Genomic DNA, 26,864 nt, shown 5'->3' with positions numbered 1-26,864 from the left:
GATGAGAGCAGAGATCAGGACGGTGGCAGTTTTGCGACCCCTCTGGGTATTAGTGGGAGCAGCCCTGCCACTGGGCACCAAGGGGATCTCCTTGTCACTTCCGCACGTACAGACCCCCAAACTGGGCAACCAATCAGACATCAGGGTCAGCAGGAGCACCATCTGAACACCAAGGGAGAAATGGTGGGAGGAGACAAGGAGAGCCGTCTCACTCCAACTGCAGAGAAGTCAAAAACTGTCCTGAGCCCTAAGGAGACAAGTCAAACTTTAAACACAAGTCAAGGCTGGAGGAGTACGTTGGTGATTCATACTGGGACTACAGCTATGGAGGAGCAGGGAAATGGGAAGAAATCCGAACTTGGTCATAGAAAGTTATGTCCTGACACTCGGACAGCCTCATGCGATTCCACTAATGAGGAGGACTTTGTGGTGCTGGACAAGGATGAGACTTGGATGACATCTGATGGGGAACATAAATTAGCCTCGGGGAAAAGGATAAAAACAGAGACGCTTCAATCTGCTAATAGAAATAGAGCTGGGGGAGACGTTTCTGCGTGTGAAGATAACCTTCCACGACCTTCCAGACATGCCCGTCAAGAAAAAGGTAATGAGAAGAAAAGCAGGAGAAGATCTGACTCCCTTTCACTCATAAATGACAGTGAGGAAGCGCATGCAGAGGGTTCAGCCGAAGTCTGTTTTGAGAGGGAAATGGGTCAACTTTCGGCTGAAGTGACAGGCAGCAGGTGTCGGCTAAAAGGAGCCGGTCATGTTAGAGCTGCTGCCCAGACTGAGACAACTGGGAGTGGAAGAGCAGAGAGGGAGCAAAACCAGAATGGCCACAGCAAGGGGAACGATTTTACTAATGGTAATAAGGAGCAACTGTTAACACAAAACAACAGCATCTCAGCGGAAAGATTGAGAAAGAACACCAATGATTTAGACGATTTACTTGATGAAGAAGGCCAGTTTATTGCACGGGAGGAGCCGCGTGGACAGAGAGATATGAAGTCAAAAGGGGATCATTCTTTAAGAGAATCAGAAAGTCAATATTCAGGATTTAATGCAAAAAAAGCACATGTAGATCAGTCCCATCAGAGAAGGTTTTCTGATGCCGTCTCTAGGAGGGCCAAAGCAGGTAGTTTATGTAGCAATAAAGAGGAAAGCCAAACACCACCTCTGCAAGACAATCCACTAATGTCAGAGGAACAATGCAGTTTAATCCCTCGTCCTCTGCCAGACAATGAAGGTTTTAAGGAAAAGATACAGGTTGCAACCTTAAAGAAGGAGAGACAGCTCATTTGTTTCTCTGCAGTCATCACACCTCCAGCTTTGACTCATATGATGCCTAAGAGAGAAACATCAGAGACACAACTCGATACAAGTATGATAAATTCACAGATGGCTAAAGATGAAAACGTTGATGAATCTGTACCAAAAGAAAAGCCCAAAGTTAAAGGTCCACCTCCACCTGTCCCCAAAAAACCCAAAAACCCATTCATAAAGCTCAAAACTGCACAGTTAAGGTCTACTGATGGGCAAAGGAGAGGCAAAGATCATCTGCGTTCTGAGAGGGTCAAGAGGAGACACACTTTTGATTTTAACAATCTTCCGTGCTACACTTCAACTAATCAGGACATGTGCTTGCTGTGGGATGAAAAGGGCACTTACACGGTGCCACCTAATGTACGGCGGCTCTCTGTCGATCTCAGCCCATGGGAGCACCTTTCGCTCGGACAAATGGACGAGCAGTACGGAGACATGATCGACTTTGAATACTGCGACCGTGTGGCAAAGCTGTCACCCGATGAAGAGTTGCCAAACCTTGACATGATGGAGAGAAGAGTATTCCTCGAGAGACGATCCAGATTCAAAAGCTCGGCTCCTCCGGTTGCAAACAAGCCCCCCAATCGGTGTACGTCAACAGAGACTCTTAACACACATGAGGGGACATCCCACAGTGAAAACCAAAGACAAAATCATGCTAATTCTAGGAAAAGAGAAATCTACCCTGAGTTCCCATCTGAAAGAGCCAGCGAGGAAAACCATGATAGGCGTAGAGACAACCACAGTAGTGATAGGAATGCAGGAAGTGGCAGTGAGGTGGGATCTTACAAACCTGTAGCAGAAATCATCAAAGAAAAAAATCAAATGCAGAGAAATCCAGCCAGGGTCAAACCTGAAGGAGCCAGGGCTCAGGTTCGGGTGGCAGAAGAGGGTCCAAGTGTGAAAGTATCCCAAATAAAGAATACCTTTGATGTCCCAAAGAAAACCAAAGAGAGGCCACCAGAAGTTCAGACCCCTCCGAAGAAAGGTAAGGACTTTGAAATGTCATCAGTTCTGATCTTTTTATTACCTCAATGGTTTATCAAAGCATTCATACACACAAAGGCACATGTGTTATATTAGGATGACAGGGTACTTCCCACAGAATGAATACCACAGACTGTCATGTGAAAAACATTTCATTTCACATATCATGGTACAACTTTAATTCAAGGAACCAACTCAAAACAAGTTTAATAACCTCCAAAAATAAATTGTCACGTTTGGAAATCATCTCCTATAAATGGGGAGACAGTTGAAGTTGTTTCGATTGATTTTTAAACTGCAACGGCAGCTTCTATTTGAGTTTTAAGGATATTTGTTGCCTCTTTTAGCTTATTTGTTTTAACAGTTGTATTCAAAGCATCTGATGTATGCTGTCATGCTCTGCCAGTTTATGCAAGAACAGGATGTTTTGTTATACAACATATTAATGTTCAGTCTAATTCGATCAAGATCCTTGTTATTTGTCTGGTTTGGAGAGTGATTTAATATAAAACAAAACAAGGTTTTCCCAAACAACTTTTCACATCTGAACTGTGATCCAGTAACAATAAATCAATTGATTTGTTTCATCTTCCTTACAATTAATCAACCATACAAATTGAACCTCTCGACTGTGACGTGTGTGGTGTGTGTGTGTGTGGGTGTGTGTGTGGTGTGTGTGGTGTGTGTGTGTGTGTGTGTGTGTGTTGTGTGTGTGTGTGTGGTGTGTGTGTGGTGTGTGTGTGTGTGTGTGTGTGTGTGTGTGTGTGTGTGTGTGTGTGTGTGTGTGTGTGTGTGTGTGTGTGTGTGTGTGTGTGTGTGTGTGTGTGTGTGTGTGTGTGGTGTGTGTGTGTGGTGTGTGTGTGTGTGTGTGTGTGTGTGTGTGTGTGTGTGTGTGTGTGTGTGTGTGTGTGTGTGTGTGTGTGTGTGTGTGTGTGTGTGTGTGTGTGTGTGTGTGTGTGTGTGTGTGTGTGTGTGTGTGTGTGTGTGTGTGTGTGTGTGTGTGTGTGTGTGTGTGTGTGTGTGTGTGTGTGTGTGTGTGTGTGTGTGTGTGTGTGTGTTCCCTGTGACTGTCTTGGAAACTGTCAATGGGGTTTCCTCGCTTTCTGCTAATGCATACCGGGACAGAGTCAAAACTCCTTGATCTTTAAGAAAAGTCAGGAGAAGAGAGATGCAAATACATTTTCTAACAACATTTCCCATTAATTCTTGATTTTAACAAGCTGTTATATTAATGTCGTCATGATTTTTGTCAAATAAAATGTCATTCTACATGTGCATCTATGCAAAGTCGCTCTGATTTAATATTAGATTATGATTACCCAATATGAACTGTTCAGATAGTATATCCTCTCATTTCAGTCCAATTCACAAGGCTATTAACATAAGAATGCACCAAAAAGTTGGCTACTCAAAAAAATATATATTGTCACATTAGCGGCTGTATAGAAGTTTGACCAAAAGAAACCTCAATCCCAAGTTCCATTTGCCAGACTTTTGAAAACGTGTAGCTGTATGTGTTTTAGGACTTCTCATCTGTGTTGGCCAATAATTGTGAAAGTTAGTTATTGGCCTTGAAAAGAAACCAAAGCCCTGGGGGAAAAAATAAGAAATGTCTCAATTGTTGCAAGTTAAATGATTAACTTTAGTGCTATTTTGACATTATTACAGACATTCGAATTCCACAAAATGAAAGACCGGGTAAGAAAGGCTGGATAATTAAACAGCATTAATATGAAAGAAAATGAGCTAATATGAATTTTAGAAAACTTGCATTTAAAGAGTGCAAATTGTCCTGTAAAATCAAAGAGAAAATTATAAAAGAAGGACTGGTTATTAGATTTCCATGAGTACTTGGGATGTGTGGGTGCATAACAGACTATAGGGGGGCTTCTTTATTGTGTTTTGACAGTGTAGGCTGGGGGGAGGGGAGGGAAGGGACCATGATACAAAAGATGCTCCTGGCAATGAAAATCCACATTTTTGCATAGCTGAACAAAAATGCAATCATTTAGTAGGTATTCTTCAGACACCACGAGGAGGTAGCCAACACTCGGTTTTCCTGCAGCCCCATCCCCATTCACAGCCTTGGGAAATGAAATCTCACTTTCCTTTTGCGCATGTGCCGTGGTCGGTCGTATCCTATTGAATTTAATAACGATGATAGTAGACGATTGCTAGTCTCCCGCAGGTGAGAAGCAGACCGGGGATGCTCTATTTATCAACCGGCATCCAGAAACACCTCCAGAATTAAAACAGAGACTCCGGGCCGCATATTTGCAGTCAGAAAGGGGAATAAATGCAAAGCGGCTGATCTTTTTTTGTGGAGACAAGGGATACTGGAGCAACGTCCTGCAGGATAAGGGCGCGCCTAAACCACCAGATTCATGTGTTGTGATTGATTACCCCCGTGCTTACGAAAATCTTGCATAGATTTAGGAGGTAAGAAAGCCTACAAAGTCTTTTTTTTTTTTACATTGTGCATTTTGCATGCTATCTATCGGTCGGGGCTGTGCAGCATCCATTAACTCGCTGGAGGAGTTTGAGAATGGGAGCAGCCAAAAACCTTTGGTGGAAATATCTGCACTTGCGTCAGCTGGCCGCGGTCCACCGCAGCTAACAGTTAGCAGCTAGGCTAGGTGGCTAACCCAGCTATCGGATGGTTCGGATGCATAACACACAGTGGCAGGCTAGTGGAGCAGCCATTCATAAAAAGTACAATGTATAGTACCAGGACAGCTCTTTATTGACAACATGTATGAGCCTTATTGTTACTTGTGTGGAAATTGTTTTAGAAACAACCTCTAAGGTCGCCTCCTCCTTGTTTGAGATGTAAAGTGTCTGTGTGTCAGCGGCTGTTCAGACGGGACCAGCCCCGGCAAAGCTGCCGAGCTGCAGCCGGGGCAGTGCGGCGGAACCCGGTCCATGGTTATCTTCACCACTTTAACTTCACATTACTTATCAAGTCATTTGTTACCCATCCAAACGTTCAAATGAGCCACATGCTTTGTTTCGTTAACAAGTGATAGTCACATCTGGAGCTTCACCACAAGAATCTGCATACACGATCCACCCCCTTGTTTCAGGGACGTTAGCCAGCATAGCTAGCTTAAGTTATCTCTAACCAACGCTTTTCCACAGCATTTCCCACTCTATTACTGTCTTTACTTAAAGTACTGTACCACCATGATGGCAATGTAGTTTTTAATCACATATGAGCCTCGTTATTATGTGATATTTGAGTTTGTAGCGACAAGTTCTAACTAGAGGAGGGGGCATCGAGCTTTGTGGTATCAGCTAGCGTTAGCTCGCAACCATTGTTTAACGTTAGCACAGTGCAGCTGTTTCCACCTCCATTGGATAGTTGTGTTTATTCAGCATAAACCTGCAAAAGATGCATCATGTTAGCATAATAAAAAGGGTTTAAGGTTAGGTGAAGGGATGGTGATTGCATCTTTAATTGTGTCCTCTCATTTAATTGCGTTGTCTAAACAGTGAACTAAAAGACAAGGATACCAGACTCCTGGGATGACTATATTTTGTATATCCTATCAATTTTTCCTCAGCTTGCATTAGACAAATAATTTCAAAACAGTGGGCTAGGCTCTAACTGCTGAGACAAGGCAGTCCACCATCACTCTGTTATGCCCCACTGTGAGTTGGGTGGTAATATGGTGGCAAACAACAGCACTAATTGTACGGCATCAGGGGCTGAAGCAGCTCATTTTGTCAGATGCATATTTTAAATTGTGGTAGCGCTTCTTAAAGAGAAGCACTGATATTTGCTGAGGGAACAAGCTGTTCTCCTGTGTAGTCTTCTGCTGTCCAGGCATCATGCAGCCCTGCAGCAACATGAATGAATGTCCACAAGTATTTGATTCATAAAAATGTCATGTCTAAATGGTAATAGTTACAGATGAAAGTGGGTTTATTTTAGGCTGAATGTATGCCAACTGTACTGGTATGCTGTGTGTGTACTGTAGGAAGAGGAAACTGCCATCAAATCAACTTAGATTTCAAGTGTAGTTCTGTTTATGCAAAATAGCTGTCTATATTATGAGAAAGTGTTATGTGTTCAGACATTGAATGGTATGATGATTGAAGTTAAATTGTTAGTGCCCATTTTCTTTATTTGCATCAGACAGATAGGTTTCGTTTGAACACAACATACATTTTTCTAAATGCTATTTTGACTTCATATTCCACACAATATCCTTAAAGATATCCTTTAATCAAAAACAATGTGTACACACCCTGTCCTTAAATATATTGAATTAGGTGAACTGAAAACACCTGTGTGAATATTTCTGCCGAATTCCAATAATTGTACCTTTCCTAAACATTTAACAATTACAAAAATAGAAGAAAACTAAGTATTTACAAGCTAATCCATGTTTCTTTATCTGATCGAAAAGGCTTTGATTCAGCATTCCATTTTCAAAGCCCATGTCTGAATGTGAAGAAGCAGGTGGTGTGCTATCACTGGGGGAAATCCTGCAGCCTGTATAACAGCTCAGTATGTCACTTCAAACTGGCAGCATAATTAGACACTATTTATTCCACATAATTACACATGATAGCTTGCCACTGAAATGATGAAAAACCACCTTCAAGTATTAAGGCCATATTTTAGGATTTACAATAGACCATACAAGACAAGTTTAAGGAGAATTCCCATTGTGTTTGGTTTCCATGTTTAAGCTGCAAATCCCATCTTTACAACGTTCAAAATGTCAGCAGTAGAGTTTGCAGTGAAACCAATTATCTAGTCTAGTTGAATAATGTTTTTTGAAGCTGTAAGCAGAAACAAGAGTTGAAGGAAATAGAGGTGAACATGCTTACAGGCGCACTTTGCCCACAATGTGATCATTAAAATGCATATCAACAATTGAGATCATTTCAAGAATTCAGGTTCAGCAGAGGGCCATGTGGTCAAAATAAAACATCCCTGCAGGCATTTTCTCGTAAATGCTAAGTAAACCCCTTTCCTACAATCATATCAGTAAACTCTAAAATATGTAGTCCAATATCCAATGGTAATTCTGTTTCGTGCCTTGGACATTTTTCCTTTTTTTCTGCCTGGTTGTGATTCTCGCTCTGTAGTAGCAACTGCCAGGCTGCAGATTTGTGTTCTGCAACTTAATTACATTTTCAGAGGCAGCACCAAGTACCCTAAAAATGAATAATAAGTACATTTGTGATCTTATCTAGTTGCTGTAAATTAAGCATGTCTACACTCCTATTTAAATTATAAATACATGTGTATATTTTTTTAATGCACTTTTATTATTAGTATTATGCTTTCGGTTCTTACAGTTTTTTCGATGGCATTAAGTAATATATATATTGTGAACTTCTGCCTTTAACTATTTCAACATTGCTGTTTAATACTGTGCAATATTTGTAATCGCAGACCTTTTTGGTACTGTCAATTTCCTCATTATATATAAGTGTAAAATATTATATGGTAAAGTTTTGAGTCAACCATTTTTGCAGAACTTGAAAATGGTATCTGTCTTAAATAAGTTTGGAAAATTATATTTAGATAAAGAGGTAAATACAGCTGCAGTAAAAATGTGTCTCATGAATAGTTTAGCTCAAATGTTTGCCAGAAGGTAATGCTGATTTATTTCCTTTGCATGCACGAATTAAACTCAGTCACAGTTGATACGTATAATCTCAGATCAGACAAACTGTGCTCCCAGTAAACCAAACTAACCCCAAGGTTTCTTCGGCGGGCTAAATTTTAACAGAAAGATCCTCATATCCAGATTTTATAACATCAATTTCAATTGCCACTTTTTATTGTGGTATTGTCTTTTTCTTGTATATGAGAATGGTTTTGATTGCTTAACATTCAAAACTGTCCCTCTTACTTTACTCTTGTTTCTCCGTACAGATATGTTGCGGCGAGTTGTGCGACAGAGCAAGTTCCGTCATGTCTTTGGTCAGGCCGTGAGGAACGACGCGTGCTACGATGACATCCGAGTGTCCAGGGTTACCTGGGACAGCTCCTTCTGTGCCGTCAACCCCAAGTTTGTCGCCATCATCATAGACGCCAGCGGGGGAGGAGCCTTTCTTGTACTTCCTCTACAAAAAGTGAGTGACGCCCTGGAACACCTCCTAATTTCCATCAAAAACTGATATTTTGAAGGGCTGTTACTGTTGAGTTGTGAGGTCCAAGCTTACACAAAAATAAAGAGTTTAAATGTATTTAGTCCTGGTTTTTTCTAAGATTTGTGGTTCTGATTTGACATGTTTCAATCCTACACATAGGGCCCTTAACTGTCAAGTAGAAATAAATAGTTGCATGTCACTTGTCATCAAAATAGGACACAGTGGTTGTGATGCTTACCCATAGAAACAAGGGTTGTACTGTAACAATATAGCATTCAGTCCATGTAGCAAATTAATCCTAAAGGCTAGTTCTTGGTCAGCAGATCTTGTGCACCATGCTGCTGTGACCTACCAATCCCCGAGGCTCATATCTATAGTAAAAACCACAGATGATCAATGTTTTGAATCGGCCTGAATGTAAAGGCATCCAATGAGTTTCCTGTTGACTCATTGAACACATGATACCCGCAGAGAGGAGGGGTGCTGCGTCCTTATTTTAGGCCACTGTGTTAATTGATTTATATCCTCTGTGTATATCCTGCCTCTGCTATAACTTTAGGATATTCAGGTGGACAACATGATGACACTGGATGAGGTCAAGATGGGTTTACTGTGTCCTTTCATTTAATTGTGTTCGGGGTCATAACAGGCCAGAGGATTATATGTATTCATGTCACTAAGCCATTTCCTGTTGTTGTTTAGCTTGTGATTCTAGTGAGTGCCCCTCTATCCTCACATTGTCAACCACCACAAACTAATACAATAAAATACAATTGATCTTTGGGAAATATTGGCTGACATTTTAGTTCTTTTATTTTCAAATGTTATGAGGTAAAAATACATTTATTTGACTTCTGAGTGTATTTTTAGTACAACTATTATTCTAGTGCTGTGTTTTTAGGAAATAATTTCAACAGATAATGATGAATTTTGGATTTGACGGTCATACAGAGTTAGTAAATATATTGTAGTCTTGCAGAGGACTGAACATAACTTTCATAGATGAGTTAAATTAGCTCTGTCCGTCAGTCATTTTCATATCTCACTGACTGATATCAGTTTACAGGAGGACGCAGCTCACACTCTGTAACAAAGTTGTCTTCTGTCTCACAGTCTGGCCGTATTGACAAGTCCTACCCCACAGTATGCGGTCACACGGGCCCAGTGCTGGACATCGACTGGTGTCCTCATAATGACCATGTCATTGCTAGCGGCTCGGAGGACTGCACGGTCATGGTAAGGACGCGCTTTATCTCAACACGATCACATGTGCATTGTTTTTTGTTTTTTTAGAAACAGTTAGAAATTACAAAAAGAGAGACGCATACATCCCAGTGTTCTAAATGATCTGTGCTGGATCAAAGAAAGAGTTGAAACAGATAGATATACACACCAGATATCTCCCATTAGAAGGATTTGTGTTTATGCTGTGTAGCATTTTTAGCCCAGAATATGGTGTTTGTAGTGTCTTTTTATAGCTATTTTTTTTTGTTGCCAATGCTGATTTACCCCATGTCGAACAAAGATACGCTTTCCTGTGAAAGCAAAGCACTTCCAAACTTCAAATATCATAATATACTTTACTTTTTATATAGCAGAAAGAAGGCATGAAAACATACAACATCTATGGCACCACTTTAAAAGGAAGAGCGAGAGCTAGATTAAGGCAATGCTGTAAATAAAGCGTGTCTTCATATTTCGTTTAAAATAGTCACAAAGCTTGCATCTCCTTGGCTATGGAATTTAATGTTTTTGGTGCATGCTTTAAAAAAAAAAACAGCTGCTTATTCCTTATAAGTGGGATTGTTTATATTAATCTAAAACATCTGGCTAGACATAGAATTTGTCATCTAGGAGGGTCCCAAACCTTAAGATATGTTAATGTTAAAGTAATATCACTTTTAAATCAATCTTAAAAGACACTTGGATTCAGTGCGACTAGCTAAAACTGGGGTGAAATATCAGCATTTAGACAAAGCTTTAATCTACTGTCTGTAGTCCACTCTTCAGTTGAGTACTGTTAAACTATTTTTGTGGAAATATTTTCTCTGTCTAGTGTCTGGTATGTAACCTGTTTATTTTTCTGGCTCAGGTGTGGCAGATCCCTGAGAACGGGCTGGAGACCCCCCTCTCCCAGCCGGTGGTCGTGTTAGAGGGCCACTCCAAGAGGGTGGGCATCGTGGCTTGGCATCCCAACGCTCGCAACGTTCTCCTCAGTGCAGGTAACCTTCAGCTGTACACCCACTGCTCTCAAACTGAAATACTGTTTTGGTTATTGTCTGCCATTTGTCCACTGTGCACAGCTGAACTCCAAATCGGACCAATCACCTCACTGAGGGCCTTCTGTCGTGTTGCTTTGTGTGATGTAGGGTGCTTAAAATAACCCTTGGACACAGTGGTGTGTGTGTAGTCAGGCTGTGCTGCATGTGTCCATTTTAGGCTGTGACAACCAGATCGTCATTTGGAATGTGGGCACGGGAGAGGCCATGATCAACCTGGAGGACATGCACCCTGATGTTATCTTTAGTGTCAGCTGGAGCCGCAATGGCAGCCTGCTCTGCACCGCCTGCAAGGACAAAAAGGTCCGCGTCATCGACCCCCGTAAAAAAAAGGTTGTCGCGGTAAGTGAAAACGCCGCGGGGATTTGGGGGCTTGGATGTTTCCCTTGTAGAATAATCTTTCCCAGAATCAACCCCCCCGAGTTTGACTCAAAGCACATACAAACATGGCTGCCCAGTCTGACGAGTGTGTTTCTGTTTTTAGGAGAAGGACAAAGCTCACGAAGGAGCTCGACCAATGAGAGCGATCTTTTTAGCAGACGGAAACATTTTCACCACTGGATTCAGCCGCATGAGCGAACGCCAACTGGCCCTGTGGAAAACTGTACGTCAGAGAAGTGGATCTCCTTCAATCCTGAGCACAACACACTGATACATCACATAAACACAGCTATCCATATTAAACTTTAACTTCTTGAACTATTGTAGAACCTGCATTTTGCAGCTTCTTTGCTGTGATACAAACCCAAATACTGTCAGGGGTTTCCATCCGTTTTCATGTTCAGCCTGAATGTGGGTTGAGGGTTATTTTTTACTATCAAATGTTCCTTTTCATAACACCATAGCTCCAGCTGGGGGCGTTAAATTCAAAGGAAAACACCAACACTTAATTTCACTTTTCCACTTGCAATAACAAGGACTTTCTAATGTATTGGCAGAATAGGATTTGTTCTTATACATATTTGGCTAAACTTTTTACTACTTTTTTTAGGAGAACCAAAGCTAAATATACTTGTACAGGATACTTTATTTTATTGTACACTGCTTTTTACTTTATAAAAATATCTAAGTACTTTTTCAAACCAATGTCTCTAGGTGAAATTGGTGCCCTGCAATTCATAGGTCCTCCATAATGAAACGTTGCTTCAAATACTGTATTCTTTTGCTTCCAGGACAACATGGATGAGCCAATATGTGTTCAGGAGATGGACTCCAGTAACGGGGTCCTGCTGCCCTTCTATGACCCCGACACCAGCGTAGTCTATCTGTGTGGAAAGGTGAGTAGCCTTGGAAAGAAACTCTTGTTTTTTTGATAATCAATTAATTGCAAAACTGACTTGAGTTGTGACTGTGTGTCCTCAGGGCGACAGCAGCATTCGGTACTTTGAGATCACTGACGAGGCTCCGTATGTTCACTACCTCAGCACCTTTTCCACCAAGGAGCCCCAGAGAGGCATGGGATACATGCCCAAAAGAGGCCTGGATGTCAACAAATGTGAAATTGCAAGGTATGGCAATAATTATGTCATTGTTATTAAAAAAATGTGTGGACAGTATAAAACACTTTTTCATTTTTTAAACAGGGTTTTTATCGTTTTTAAACAGATTTTTAAAACACATACAATAATACATTTGCGATATACACATTTAAATAATTGATCCTTTCTGTTAAAATAAGGTTGAAATGTATATAATTGCTCTTTCTGTCTCTGAATGTCTGTTTTAAAGGTTTCCATGTTGCAGTTGCTGTTTATGATATTATTAACATAACAATAATCCTCTTTTAGGTTTTACAAATTACATGAGAGAAAATGTGAACCCATCATCATGACAGTCCCACGTAAGGTAAGTCTGTGTTGGTATTAATTAATAAAGTATGCATTTTCCCCGCTGTCTTCATCTCCTCATGACATGTTTTGTGTCCTGTCCACCTGCCCAGTCGGATCTGTTCCAAGACGACCTGTATCCCGACACGTCCGGCCCTGACCCCGCCCTGGAGGGGGAGGAGTGGTTCGCTGGGAAGAACGGAGGTCCTCTCCTGATCTCACTCAAGGACGGCTACGTCTCCACGAAGAACCGGGATCTGAAGGTGGTGAAAACAAACGCCCTGGAGACCAAGCCAGTCACAAAAGCAGAAAACACCCCCACTGTCCAGAAGAAGCACGTCTCTCCACAGCCCTCAGTAGTGAGTGTCAACATGTCTTTTCCCACTTATTGTTCCTTTTATCATTCTTATGTTTTTATATATAACTAGCTTCTTAAAAGTGCTTATTACTTATTCCTCGAATGAAAAGTGTTGCACTTTTCAAACTCTCCTACAGCATTTTTTGCTGACATTTGGACTCCCCCATTAACAGTAATTATTATGGTTGGAACAATTCTCTAAAGTTATGGATCAGCACTTACTTTGGTATTTGGGTCACGACTCAGCAAGGGAAAATGGTAACTGCTGTAGGGCTTCCTTTCCTGTAATATCCCTGCTCATTTTCCAGATTAACAACAAAAAGTGATTTGAAATAGATTAAATACAGAAAATGTTCCCTCAAAATAGACAGTAAAGTTCTGAAAAACGTTTTTTTAAGAAGTTGACTAAATCTCTTTCCATTTTTTAGCAGAAAATGGACCAGAAAATGGAAGATAAACTGGAAGTAGTCCTCCGAGAGTTTAAGTCACTCAGGGACCGCGTCATCCTCCAAGACCGTCGGATCGCCAGACTGGAAGATCAGGTGTCCAAGGTCTCGATGTAAGACGCCGCCCCCTTTGCTGTTTTTGGAGAGGAACCGAATGGCCGGGGTCAGTCACGGCCAAATCCTTAAGATTCGGCTTTCGGTTTGGTGTCATCCCGCGATGAGACCAAGCCCTACATTCCAAGATTAACTTTATTTGTTTTCCTCATCATGTCTCCCATTTCACACTTTGCCCCGACACACACACCGAGAAAAAGGAAAAACTCTCCAAGCTTGTGTATACTTCTGAAGAAAAGACATTTTTGTTTTAAGGATAAAGTCTTAACTTCTTTTTTTTTTTATTGTGGTAAAACATTCTTATGTGAAGTTTGTACTTACTACTCAAAAACTTGTAGCATCAGTATTTCCATTGTTATTTTTCGTGTTGCCAAATATGAGTCGTGTGCGGTTTCATGCACTGCTTTTACATTTATTTGTTCTCCTGTCGTACATTCCAGTCACAACCTGGTAGATTGGTTTAGTCGAGCTGGATTTTTTAAATAGCTGTTGAACTTTTGTCCTCCCACCAGTTTGCTCATTGATAACCATCAGATTTATGAATGTGGAGGAATTATTTTAAGACGTTTTGTTCCTGGTCTTCTGGGCTTGAAATGTAACATTGGGTTGTATTTGGGAGGGGGGGGGGGGGTTGCATCTATATGGTGTAAATGTTGTGCAAAATGTAGTGGTGCCTCTTGTCACTGTTGAGGGTCAAATTGAAGTCGCCCTCTGCAGTGCATACGTGGTCTTGGGAAGGGACCACTCACCCAGCTTGTGTTTCACTGAACCCCTGACAAACAGTTCTGTGCACATAATAAAGATTTTACACAGGAAGAACTCGCTCCTCTTTTTCTTTCTTTATATTGCTTCAGTTTTCATTCATCTCTATCCCTATAGGTCGAGTGTGTGTCAGTGGGACTTGATACATATTCTTGACAACAGACTAATTGTTTTAGGTAAAACTTAATTTAAGTCCCAACCTCCACCCAGGACTCGAGTCCTTTTCAGTTAGCTGTACGTATCTGATTTAAATGTTGATTGGATAACACTGGCTCTTCTGCTGTGGCAAATAGTTGTTTTTACATTTGATCAAGTGTGAGGTCAGCTTCAGTTTTAACAAGATATTCTGACTTTGTTCAGATTTCTCTGCATGAAGCTTTAAAATACTTGTCTCCACTAATTTCGGAAATAAATCATGACGACGAAAATAGCAAATACTAATTTCTTTCAATATAGGCCTGAAAAAGTCATATTAAAAGGTAATACGTTTAAAAACATGTTTTCCTTAAGACAAAAGAATGCACTTCTACAAAATTGTGGACATGACTTCTGTCATTAGCTATGGTCCTTTGTATAGTATGATCTTTAGCATTGAGACACTTAACACAGAAAATATAGAGTTTCAGTATTATTAAGCAGCAGAAGTTTATCTTATAACTTTTTTTATTTTCTAAACCACAACAGTTTTTTTTCCATCAACCACATCTCAATATGACTCAGTGACACAGGAAGTGACAGTTACAGTTGCCCCACTTGAACATCTCTTTTTTCCTCACAGGATACAAAAGGGTGAGTCCAAGCTGTGCATTTTCTCTGTCTTTGCTAAATGTCCTTAAGCCAGAGCACTAAATCAATCTTATAATGATTATCTGTTGAATTGTTCTTGTGTAGCTGGTGATCTTTCACTGTGGCCTTGGGTTGTTTTTTAACCATGAACATGAACAAGCTCCGATCTTAAACAGAAGTGTGATCAGAAGTTGACATGCGAGAATGATCTGTTTACAGAACTGAGTACAAGCAGAGCAACCATCCTAACCAGAGCTCCCCCTAACTTTCCAATAATGAGGTAAGATATTTCTTCTTAAAATGTTAGATAGAAGATCTTGAAAAATTGAATTGATGTGAGAAGATTAAAAGTTTCTTCTGATACATCTGACTTCCTTGCTGATGCAACTGAAGCGTCGCGTTTCGAAGGGGAGTGTTTGTATCTGTAACTATCTGAAAAAAAACGTGTGTGAACATTTCCTGTTTCTTCTATCATGCAGTGCGACAGACGGCATTCTGCTCGATGTATGTTCTCTTGAGAGGCTGAAATGAGATGAACTTTGGTCTGATTTTACCCTCACGTCCATCCCTGTGCTTAATCCGCAGCGAGGTAAGACACTGACCAGTTAATATCTTAGTTTTGGTGATACGTTTCTGCTTTCAGATCTACTATTTTCTTTTATGTAATTGTATAGAATAGCGTCTTAAACTTGCTCTCCAAAGGCATTTTGTTCTATTAAGATATTCACTGAAAGAAGGTTAATTTATATATGTTCTTTACTTCATACATCTGACTTTGTAACCTTTGCTTCAGGTTACACCACTTACATATACAAAAACATTTGAAAGTAGATTCTGTTTGTGTAGACTCCTTTTAAATATGTTTCAAATGTACTCTCAAAATGCAGTAGTTGTTTTTTCCTAAAAATGTAGCAATGGGTGTGGAGAAAGACGCATGACCATGTCATAATATGTCACTATCGCACACATGACATATGTTTTCTACTTTTGTGTCTTTTTACCACAATGTCAAGTTAAATCAACAAAGCTAAATTGTAATCCTTTCTGTCATTTCAGAAACAACAATGGTGCTACTCAACATGAAAACATATCTGGCCTTACTGTGGGGAATTTCTATTTTGTTTACTATGGAGTCCATGAGTGTGTCCATCCCAGAAATAAACTCAACTCCTGAACCAGACAAGACAACCAAGCAGATGACCAGTCCACATGTACCTCATATTAAAACTCACAAACCTACAGGAGTTACAAATGCACCAGCAGAGATCCCTGTGATGCCCACTGTAGAAATGAAAATCGTCACTGGCGGAAGTGACAGCTCTGGTTTGGTTGCTATAACCTCTGTAGCAGCAACAACAAACAACTCAGCTCCACAACTTCAAACCTCCAGAGCAGAGGGCACAACTTCAGAGGAAGCACATCCGTCCCACACCACAATCTCAGAGGCAGCAAAACCTACAGAGGATCAGACACATCAACAATCACCCACCACCACAGATATAAGTGCTCCTGCAACACCTTCTGTAGCATTGGCAAAGTCTTCGCCGCACCCTACCTCCACCCATAAGCTTGAAGTATCATCCGAGTTGTCTTACACCACCTCTCCTGCTAATACTGCTCAGGGTCCAGTCTTTACCCAGACCCTCGTCAGTCCCTCAGCTTCTCCTACAACCATTTCCACATCCACCACCATGACTGAGATTTCTTCTACGTCTCAGCCCGTTTCTGAGACAACACCCATCTCCACATCACATATTCCTGACACAGCAGGGTTGAGGTCAACTGCTGAGTCCCCCATCAACTCATTCTCCACCGATTTACCCATCTCCACCACCAATGTGTCCACCACCACTGTCCTAACCACCATCTCTCCAACCAATGTCCCTCCAACTAATGTCTCCACCACCGATGTCTCCACCACCAATGTGTACACCCCCATGGTCTCCACCACCAATGTGTACACCCCCATGGTCTCCACCACCAATGTCTCTCCAACCAATGGCTCCCACTCCAGTATCTCTACCACCGAAGTCTCCCCAACCAATGTATCTACCACCAATGTCTCTCCATCCAATATATCTACCTCCAATATTTCTTCCTCCAATGTCTCCCCATCCACCTTCTCTACCACCGATGTCTCCCCAACCAATGTATCCACCACCACCAATGTCTCTGCCCTTCCTGCTTGTGTACCCAAAAGGTTACCAATTCCAACCACCAAACAAACTCCGGTAACTACCACAGCACCTTGTGAAGTCTCAAAGAGCCCGTCCAGCACCGAGGCCCAACCCTGCTCCACCCGGCGCTTGGTGAAGCAATGCCTCATCGCCATTTCCTCCTTGGCTGCGTTGGCCACTTTCTTCATGGTTACTACCATCATCCTCTGCACCAGGCTGTCATCAAGGAAATACAAAGTGAAGAAGCCTCAGCCGGCCACAGAGATGATTTGCATCTCGTCCCTGCTGCCTGAAAGGGATTACACGTACTCGAGGCAACGCAATGCAGTCACTAACGGAGTCCTGGTGATGCACGGTGCGGAGGACAGCGATGAGGATGAAGGAGACAACCTCACTCTCAGTAGCTTCCTTCCAGATAATGACCGCTATGTTTAGAGGGAATTATTATCATTAAAATCAGACTTCAGATTGGACTGATGGTTATGATCTCTGGAAAGCGGAAACAGTTGCATGAACTCATGCTTCCGGTTGGATGTTGGTGGTTTGGCTTGACTGCATGCTCTATCGCTACGAAGGAACAGACATAGGAACCACACACAAAACCAAAAAAGTCACTGTTTCGTGTTAATGCACCATTAAGCATATCTGGCGTTTGTCCAGGCCATCAAATGTCTAGGCAAGAGTTTTTTGCATATTTTTATACCTGCCCACAAGAGACTTTAAGTCAATTCAGGATGAAGACACTGATCAAAGACTGTTTTTTTTTTTACATCCTGAGCTGAGCCCTAACGGTATTTCACTTAGCAACAGGAAGGCTTGTTTTGTCAAGGGATTAGTCTTCACAGACACTGTTCAGTTTACAGATGCTATTCTGGTAAAATGGTAAATGGACTGTACTTATATAGCGCTTTATCCAGTCTTTACGACCCCTCAAAGCGCTTTACATACTACATGTCATTCACCCATTCACACCCATTCATACAGAGCAGTACCACTCGGACCTAACATTCACACACCGTTGGCCATCGGGAGCAACTCAGGTTTAAGTATCTTGCCCAAGGATACATCGACATGTTGGCTGCACGGGCTGGGATCGAACTCACAACCTTCTGGTTGAAAGACGACCACACTCCCTCGCAGCCACAGTCGCCCTATAGCACTAGGGCTTCACTGTATGATTGATGGTAAACTGTATGTGCCTTGTTTATCCGGGTGTAGAGATGCAGCTTGTATATTATGATAACTTATTAAAAGAATGCTTCATTTAACAGTTTGGCAATGCTTAACATTGGCTTGGTATCACCTAATAGTACTATTTTGGGACACATGGAAACAATTTTCTGACACTCTTTACTTTGTTAGTTTTGTGCTGATATCCAAATGAATTTCTTGAAAGTACTACTAAATGTAATGCCTAAATAAGAGTCTTAGTTACACTATATTTTTATTTAATGGGAATTTGTTATTTGGTAAACAAACAGTTTTAATTGGGGCTAACAACTTCTAAGGAAATTATTTGAAAAAGATGATACTTTATTGACTAAGAAAAACTTGTGGGCTAATAATGTATGATGATCTCCAGTGAAAACAACAGCTATTTGATCAATGTTAAAGGTGTTTAAAGTCCGCATTTGTCTCTAAATGGTAAACAGTCACAATAAAACTGTGTTCTTTGAAACAAGTCAGTTCCCTATTTTATGAAAGGCTTCTCTCCTATGCTGGACTGGATTTCATATTCACTTCCCTTCCTGCAAAAAGAAAACAGAGCCCTGAATGCTTATTAGGGGGGGGGGGGGTTCACAGTGAGCTATGTGCAACTGAAACAGTCACTAGTGACTATCAACAGAGCTGAGACAAATGTAAACCTGGAGTTTGCAGGACATCATCTCATGCTCCTAATGACCATATAAAGCTAGACTTCTTTTGCCTGATCTCAGACACAGCAGAAGTGGCCAAAATGCATTCACACACATATATAATCGCTTGTATGGCCCTCTCATAGGCGGTCACACTCCCCCTAAAGTGGTCACACACACACACTGAGAGTTTAATTGCTTTCCTGTGGAGAAAAATCCCCCTTCTCCTGACTGTTACGGGGGTTTGTCCGCACAGGAAACATTAACCTCTTCCTGCATTAGCCGGTCACTCTTACAATCTGCTCTCTGACTCTCTTTGCCTCAGCGGGCCTGCTGTTAGTTATCACTGTCAGAGGCTGAGGTTGAAGATAAGGCCAGACTGTCACTGAGAGGCTTCTCCTGTAGAAATCACGGAGAGAGATATTAAAAGGAGAAACACATGTTGCAGTTAATGACATTCCAGTGTTTGTGATGTTTTTCATTGTCATTATGTCTATGCCATGCACATCTTGTTAGCCTCACAGGAGAGTAGAGGAGAGGGTCCCTGCCCCCACAGCACTTTATAAACTCCTACCTAACGAGAACAATCTGTGTGAAGGCCGCAGAGCTCAGACACTCACTGGGAGGCTGAAGGGGGAGGAGAACAGTGGAGAGGCACTATCCAGACAAACCTCCAGCCTGAAATCTGAAACTACAGAAGTGGCGTGGCTCGCCGAGCATTTGCAACTCTTTGCCGTGCTGTCTGTCCCTCACAGTTTATTTTTTCCAGACCGGTTTCACACATCATCCCTCAGAGGGGATTCCAACAGAGAGACTTCTCCTGCCACAGTGGGTGGTGAGTAAAATGTTTCAACATTTGATAACGGTTTTTTTGGAGAGACATTGGAGGTTTCTTGGAATTGGGAATTTAAAGTGGCTGATGTGACAGCATCATGATGCATTCAGGGCAGCATCAACCCTCAGGAAGTATTATTAATGGCTATTAAAAGTCAAGAGACAATATTTTGTACGACACTCAAGTCAGAATCTAGGTCAGAGTTCCTTTTAGCAAGGGACAATTTCTTCCATGTGTATGCCTTATGTCTGTATGTGTCTGACTACTCAGACATGTGTGGCCATGTATATTTGGTTGGGTTAAGTTTGTGATTAATGCTGAAAATAAAATACATCCCACTCCCCTTTTTCTGGATGAGACAGAGCCTCATGTAGCCCAGCTTGCACACATCTGGAGCAGCATGAGGATAACAGTGTTGGAGCTGCAGCCAAGACTGCAGAGAGCTGGTTGTGATCCAACTAAAACATTACAGCAGGGTTTAAAGGGTCAGGTCACCCAAATTGAAAGACAGAAACACCTTAACACTCGTACCCCTTTCAGGATATCCATGCAGATAGTTTTTGGTTTTATTTGGCATAGTTTTATTGTATTGTCTAATATATATGCTAGCCATTACCACAACGGTTAAATGGGGAAATATGCTCTTACTTAATATGTGTAACTCTGTACACTGGGTTTCTGCTACTGTACAGCATGTTTTCTCAGTACACTCGTTGTTTCTAATAGTTCAGGGCTGAGATGGAATAAAGCCAATTTATTTACATTTTTTATGAAGAAGTAACAAGGTACAATCAGGTGAAATTGCGTAAAAGGTGGCCACCGTAGGATATGCTGTAGAGATATGTACAGTATAGAATATTGGTTAGAGGCAGTATTTATGGATATATTACCAAATGGATCAATGCTTTTTATCATTGTGTGATAATCCCAATATGTATTAATGTACATTTAAGTTACAGAGCTTAGTATGTGTTTGGCCAACACCAGAAGGCCTTTGCAACTTTTGTGAAAGAAAATAACATGAACTAATTCAATATAACTATTTAGACAAATACAACTGATAATAAAAACGATTTAAATGTGGTGTCACTTGCAAATTGAGCATAGATATGTGACTCCTGGCAACTTTCTTTAGTGGAGGGAATATCCTTCCAGCCAGATGTTAAGAAAGGTCTTTGAGGATTCAGGAAATACCTTTAGAACAGGATGCAGCATTTTATTTTAAATGGATTACCAGGCATTTATGTTTCATAAAAACAGATGTTCAGCTCTGTGAATCACATGTAAAGTCAATACATGAGGTATGAAAAGTATCTTCACATATGGCACTGACATGTCCGTTCACTGTTATTTACAGATCCTGAGGGGAAACCATGCTCCCGATGGCCCTTCATCTATTCGGTCTCTGCGTGGTGTTTTGCATCAGCAGCAGCTTGGCCAACCCATTAACTTTTTACAGTCCTCTAGAAGGAAGTACAGATGAGGAAGAAATCAGTATCTTAACTTCCTCTCTGCCCACTGACAACCTTTCCTCTGAGTATCAAACCACTGGCCACCTTTCCTCTGAGTACCAGACCACACCTGTTGGCCCCGTCCATGTGGAAACTGACTTTCTGACTCAAGCGGTGGACTTTCTGCTGCAGAACATGCTCCTTATACTTGTCGGAGGCTCCTTCGTCCTTCTTGTCCTCCTCATTATTTGTGGAGCAATCATAATGAGCCGCAAGCGCAAAGTCAATGCCTACTATCCGTCCGCCTTCCCCTCAAAAATGTACGTGGACCACATGGACAAAACCGGAGGAGCTAAGATCTTTGATGAAGTGCCAGAAAAACCCGTACCTGAGCAGGAAAATGAGCCAGTGGACTCTCACAAGCAGCTCCAGGCAGACATCATGATGGCTGCCAAGAGGCTGCGTACACCAAATAAAGGTGTCGATGCTGCTGAGGGAGGAGACCCCAGTGAGAAAGTAGCAGACCAGAGTCCTGAGGACAGCTCTCAGGCAGATGGCAGTATCCTGGAGGAGCTGCTTCCAACTCTCCCCGAGGAGAAGGAGCTGTGTGAGCTTTCTGACAGTGAAGCAGCTGCAGGAGGAGGCCCTGAGACGAATCCTCCAGAAGAAGATCCACAGGAGCCTTTGACTGCCAGGAGTCTCCGGCCGTCCTCTATGATTATCCACAATGACTCGGCTTCACTTCAGCTGATCGCAGGAGAGAAAACTGCCTTCTGAATATTCTGAAAACTGACATTAAAGCTTTGACTCCAGGAATGACAATCACTCAACTTAAAACACATTTCAATCAGCCATTTTTGCATGTTAATATTAAGTGTTGCTTTGCTCAGAAAATTATTTCCTGCAATATGCCAAACATGACTCTCAAAACTACATCAAAATCTGGTTCAGCACGTGTGTAATAACTTCAATGTACGTCCTAAATATTATGTACTTCTGCAAAAGTATTGACAGATCAGTACATACATGTTTAAAATGAGACCGGTAAAGAAAACCACTTCCCAAAAAGAGGTTTTGGTGATACTTTTATTGCAGACTGTCAAGGAAGGATTGCTAAACAACCATAAATAACACTTAAAACAAATGGACCCTTTCATTGTTTCAAGCCACTTTACTTTATTGCATATCAAAAGGTCAGTGCTTAGGGTGCATATAGGATACAGCTCTTAGCTTTCATCATTATCTCCATCACACCCCAAACACAATCCCAAAAATAAGGCTCACTTTTGTATCAACAGCCCAAACAGTGTTTACATTGTGCGTTTACGTGACAGGCTATACGATACAGTATGCAGGGTTAGAGGAGCACGGAAGCCTGTTGTTATACTGCTACGAGGGTTGACGATGGTGTGCATCAACATATTAGGTGTGCCTCATCAATACTACAGGGAATTGAGGATGTTGGACTACTGCTACTTCTCCTCTTGGCAGCAGATAGCAACCAGTGGTCACCCAGCTCACTGTGAGGCGCTGCGTTTAAACGCTGGCCCTCACTGCCTCCTGCTGGTCGTCCTGTTGTTTGCGGCGATAGTCAGCCAGGGCAGCCTTGATGGCATCCTCTGCAAGCACTGAGGAGAAAGACATATTAGATATACATACATGTGTGGAATAGTTTGGAAAGGAAGAATATAATGAGAAATGCTCTCAAAACTTACTGGAGCAGTGAAGTTTCACTGGTGGAAGACAAAGCTCTTTGGCAATGTCAGTGTTCTTAATTGTCAAAGCTTCGTCCACCTTAAAAGAAAAGCACATAGATAAAGTAACCAACACTTGAACAAAAGAGGATAAAAAGAAATACAGGACACAATCTCCAGAGGCAGACAAGTGTCCTTAATGTGTTCACTCACAGATTTCCCCTTCACCCACTCAGTGGCCAAAGAGCTGGAGGCGATAGCAGAGCCGCAGCCAAACGTTTTGAACCTGGCATCCACAATCTTCCCATGGTCATCCACCTCAATCTGTCCAAATGAGAATGTAATCAAATGCCAAAGGAAGAAAGTACTCCATTGTATAAGTAAACGATAATGATCCTGTTCTTAAACATACAAGTAACAATTCCCTTTTTATACCAGTGGCTTACCATAATGGTTCCTGCTACTGTTCAACTAAATTACATTCTGTGTTGTTTCTAAAATATAACTAGGGAAATGCTTTATAGCAATGCATAAATAAATAATATAAGACTTAGTACCATCATCTTGGTAAAGACAAATGTAATCTCTCTGTGCACAATGTGTCGTTCCTCTAAGTACTTTTAAATGTGTGAATATAAATCAGTCTTAATGGCTGTGTGTATAAATAAAGGGTGTAATCCATCCATGCTTATTGACAAACTTACCTGGAGCTTCATAACATCTCCACAGGCTGGAGCGCCAACCAAACCAGTCCCTACATTCTTGGAGTTTTTGTCCAGAGTGCCCACATTTCTTGGGTTCTCATAATGATCCACCACCTATAGAAAGAAACGAGTGTAATGTCAAATTCAGTTTTAGCAAGTACACAATAAAATACATATTTGACATAATTGTTGGAAAATGGAGCAACTTTTACAAAATCTAATTTCCCCTGGGGATAAATAAATTATTTCTGATTCTGTTTGATGACATTATTCCACAATACTGTTATAAATGTATAACAGATGTAATGAGCATCTCTGTTATACAACTGCAAGTGTTTACCATTACGGAAGAGACATTGGAATAAACAGATTAGGACCAGATTTCAATGTCAACTAAATAAACTGCTGCATCCTGCCCTCCTCCCCCTAATTCTGCTGAGTCACTCTGATTTACACAGCATAAAGTGTATGAGATTGTATCACAAAATAACCTTAAAAAAGCCTTACATTTGCACCCTTTATCATAGTAAGTTTGTGTTTGTCCTTAAAATGTAGTTACACAAATGTATGACCTTTAAAAAAAAAAATGTGTTTAGAAAAAACTATTTTTGTTTAGAATTGATTATTTAAAACAAATTACTTTATGATCTTTTAAGGATATTTTTTGTTTACATCTTTAAATGCTAGAAGATGCCGAACCATTATGCTAAATATAAAGCTAAGTACGTCACAGCAAATAAAAGCACGTGAAACAAAAAGGTATAGGCCTTAGCAGTTTTAAACATTTAGAGAGATGCCGTTTACCAATATTATATTATAAATCAATTATATCACTCTCTCCATGTTGCATCAGAGGATCACATTGTACAATGAAACCCAAACTGAACATGTGGATTAACTCGACATGTTTATGATGCTGCATTGCATCAAGAACAAAACAACACATTTTCCTAAGGAAGGCTATGTAACAGAAGATTTGCAGGTTTCTAGCACTCTGAATAAAGCTCATTAATCAGATGTAATTCAAGTATTAAAGTTTTGGCAGTGGCCATCTGATTAGATTAGTGACGTCCTGATTTACTGACAAGCTAGCATGAAACCATGTTGTTAACATAACGCTGTCGGTGGTTAACCAGCTGTTTCTAATTGTATGAGCAATGTAACCCCGTTTCTCATGATACTCCATTTAAGCCGCTACTACTCCAAGCTAGTGGTAATAGTGAGTAAACATTAGCCTAACAGCAGCTAGCATAAAGTGAACTCTCCCCATGGTGAGGCTAGAATAAGTGTTTTACCTTCTTGTGGTAGCAGCACTGGGTGATGAACTCCGGAGCTGAGAGCCTCCTTGTGAGAAGAGCCAGAGGACTGAGACATGTTTTAACAACGGTACCCGCCATGTTGACAATTTAGACGAATGTCGCAGTTTGGTAGAGGGCAGCTAGAAGCCTCTTGTGCAACCTGTGTGCACACGTCACTGCTCGGGGAGGGGCTTAAGTAGTCGCGTCTGCGCATGCCCGGTTTATGTAAACAAACACTTTTTTGTAAACATAGGTTATGAATGATAAGAGCAACGTATACGTAACATTTATGAAAGAAGTAGCATTCCTCATAATTTATTTTTGGACAACATTTTTACAGTGACTGTTAATATTTTACAATAAACCAAATGAATTTTTTGATGATGATGAACCATGTTTATTAGTTTTGGACTTGAAGGAAAGATAATTATGTTCTGTGCATCCCATCCTTATGTTCAAAATAAAATGTTGTTATAAATCTTTAACATAATCAACATGGATTTTTATTGTAAAGATTATGGAAAATGTTACATAAATAATATACATAATGTATTAACATTGTCAAACTTAGAAAGATATAATTAAAATAGCTCTGTACTGTAATCATTATCTTTCTCAAACTGAGAATGCTGGACCTTCCTTTTCAAATTAGTATTTGGTACATTGTTGTTTCACTTATTTCACCACCACTAAAAAGCATTATGAAACAATTTCCTGGGAATGGGTATAATTGGCTGTTTTAATGAAAATAGAACACCATGGTTTTCACTGTCGATTGTTTTTTTGGTTTGTGTGTGTTACTACGGAGAGGGTAAGGGCCACATGAGAAAAAAAATGTTGGGATGTGACAAAAATATGAATATGAATTATGGGTAATGGTAGAGAACCAACTTCAGTGAGAGAATTAGCTATAGCTGAGATCCTGACTGATCACCGGTCACCTGCCTAGTTATTGAGGCCCTGCACACAATCACACCTGAGCGAATATGTCAGTGGTTGGGAAAGACATATCACCCTACCTTTTTAGCTCTAACTATTGCAAATTAATTTGCTTGTAACAGTAGTTTAGAGGTCAGAACAAAGGAAGATATTTGCTAATTAATGTAAATCATTTTACATCATTACCACCAAATTGTCAATATATATATATCCTTTTGTACATTCTGAAGGGGATTAAAACAGCAAGATAACGTTTGTAATTTAATCTAGTAAATTATGAATCACAAAGATCGTGTTGAAACCACACTGTATACATAAAAAATGTAAGTACCCGTTCTAGCTCCTTGACTTTAGCCAAACAATTTAAAAGAACAAAATCAACATAATGTACTGAGAGACCAATCTTTTTTCGAGGGTCCTCTTCTTCTTTTAAATTAAACCTACAGACATGATATATTAATAATACAGTAATAGTATTGTCAACCTAAAAACCTGAGCCCCACATGACAATCAACTTTATATTTTGTATTATCTAAAGCATTTATTACACTCATTTCCCCCCCTTTCATATTCACAGGGTAGATTGTGTTGGAAATTCCCACTGAATCACCTTCTGGTAAGAAATGAACAACTCCTATTAACCAAAGTTGTGTTATTTAATAAAGAGTTAAAGCATCCTATATACAGGAAAAAAACACAGGAAAGTGAAGGTCTCAGCCAATCAAATTCTACATTTAAGACTATAAAAGTTATAGTGACCTATATATAATTTAAGGAGACTTATGATACATTTCCACTATATAGCTCAATTTAGACAGTGTGGTTCCCAGAGAGCTGCAGAGACTGTGGAGAAACCTCAGGGCGATGGACTTCTGTGTCTGTTGGTTTGGCCGGAGAGGAATGAGATAGAAATGT

At 40.7% G+C, this 26,864-nt stretch overlaps 4 protein-coding genes across 6 annotated transcripts; 3 read left to right on the top strand and 1 right to left on the bottom strand.

The window, feature by feature from the left end:
* Positions 1–264: 264 nt before the first annotated feature.
* Positions 265–14,266, top strand: LOC117558166 (coronin-1C-A-like). Of its 3 annotated transcripts, none has more exons than XM_034234187.1 (11): positions 265–2,311; positions 8,207–8,406; positions 9,538–9,660; positions 10,517–10,646; positions 10,864–11,045; positions 11,188–11,307; positions 11,876–11,980; positions 12,066–12,211; positions 12,491–12,548; positions 12,643–12,888; positions 13,319–14,266. In XM_034234187.1, the coding sequence occupies exons 1-11, from the start codon at positions 325–327 to the stop codon at positions 13,448–13,450; spliced, it is 3,429 nt and encodes a 1,142-aa protein (XP_034090078.1). In that variant the 5' UTR covers positions 265–324; the 3' UTR covers positions 13,451–14,266. The 3 variants fall into 3 exon arrangements, with proteins under 3 accessions (XP_034090078.1, XP_034090077.1, XP_034090079.1); XM_034234186.1 differs by having other exon boundaries at positions 274–2,311; positions 13,316–14,266; XM_034234188.1 differs by lacking the exon at positions 265–2,311 and adding an exon at positions 4,330–4,749 and having other exon boundaries at positions 13,316–14,266.
* Positions 14,267–14,961: 695 nt separating this feature from the next.
* Positions 14,962–18,853, top strand: selplg (selectin P ligand). Its single transcript, XM_034234201.1, has 4 exons — positions 14,962–14,998; positions 15,215–15,275; positions 15,475–15,584; positions 16,052–18,853. The coding sequence occupies exon 4, from the start codon at positions 16,060–16,062 to the stop codon at positions 17,605–17,607; it is 1,548 nt and encodes a 515-aa protein (XP_034090092.1). The 5' UTR covers positions 14,962–14,998; positions 15,215–15,275; positions 15,475–15,584; positions 16,052–16,059; the 3' UTR covers positions 17,608–18,853.
* A 654-nt stretch (positions 18,854–19,507) lies between these two features.
* tmem119b (transmembrane protein 119b) lies at positions 19,508–22,458 on the top strand. The gene is made up of 2 exons (XM_034234199.1): positions 19,508–19,863; positions 21,221–22,458. The coding sequence occupies exon 2, from the start codon at positions 21,237–21,239 to the stop codon at positions 22,089–22,091; it is 855 nt and encodes a 284-aa protein (XP_034090090.1). The 5' UTR covers positions 19,508–19,863; positions 21,221–21,236; the 3' UTR covers positions 22,092–22,458.
* Positions 22,459–22,469: 11 nt separating this feature from the next.
* On the bottom strand, positions 22,470–25,193 carry LOC117558174 (iron-sulfur cluster assembly scaffold protein IscU-like). Its single transcript, XM_034234200.1, has 5 exons — positions 25,008–25,193; positions 23,713–23,826; positions 23,222–23,332; positions 23,030–23,108; positions 22,470–22,942 (listed from the first exon to the last, which is right to left on the bottom strand). Exons 1-5 carry the CDS (start codon positions 25,107–25,109, stop codon positions 22,851–22,853), a joined length of 498 nt encoding a protein of 165 aa, XP_034090091.1. The 5' UTR covers positions 25,110–25,193; the 3' UTR covers positions 22,470–22,850.
* Between the last annotated feature and the right edge of the window lie 1,671 nt (positions 25,194–26,864).

Source organism: Gymnodraco acuticeps, unplaced genomic scaffold (genome assembly GCF_902827175.1).
Source record: "Gymnodraco acuticeps unplaced genomic scaffold, fGymAcu1.1, whole genome shotgun sequence".
NCBI classification, from domain to species: domain Eukaryota; kingdom Metazoa; phylum Chordata; class Actinopteri; order Perciformes; family Bathydraconidae; genus Gymnodraco; species Gymnodraco acuticeps.
This window is presented reverse-complemented; position numbering and strand designations above follow the sequence as displayed.

Bases quoted from the DNA above. Each gene is read 5' to 3' on its own strand.
- LOC117558166 (XM_034234186.1), top strand. From the start codon at position 325: ATGGAGGAGCAGGGAAATGGGAAGAAATCCGAACTTGGTCATAGAAAG. The intron at 10,647-10,863 runs GTAACCTTCAGC...TGTCCATTTTAG, and splicing joins CAACGTTCTCCTCAGTGCAG to GCTGTGACAACCAGATCGTC. The intron at 11,308-11,875 runs GTACGTCAGAGA...TTTTGCTTCCAG, and splicing joins AACTGGCCCTGTGGAAAACT to GACAACATGGATGAGCCAAT.
- tmem119b (XM_034234199.1), top strand. From the start codon at position 21,237: ATGCTCCCGATGGCCCTTCATCTATTCGGTCTCTGCGTGGTGTTTTGC.
- LOC117558174 (XM_034234200.1), bottom strand. From the start codon at position 25,109: ATGGCGGGTACCGTTGTTAAAACATGTCTCAGTCCTCTGGCTCTTCTC. The intron at 23,827-25,007 runs GTAAAACACTTA...TTCTTTCTATAG, and splicing joins AGTGCTGCTACCACAAGAAG to GTGGTGGATCATTATGAGAA. The intron at 22,943-23,029 runs GTAAGTTTTGAG...CTTTCTCCTCAG, and splicing joins AGTGAAACTTCACTGCTCCA to TGCTTGCAGAGGATGCCATC.
- selplg (XM_034234201.1), top strand. From the start codon at position 16,060: ATGGTGCTACTCAACATGAAAACATATCTGGCCTTACTGTGGGGAATT.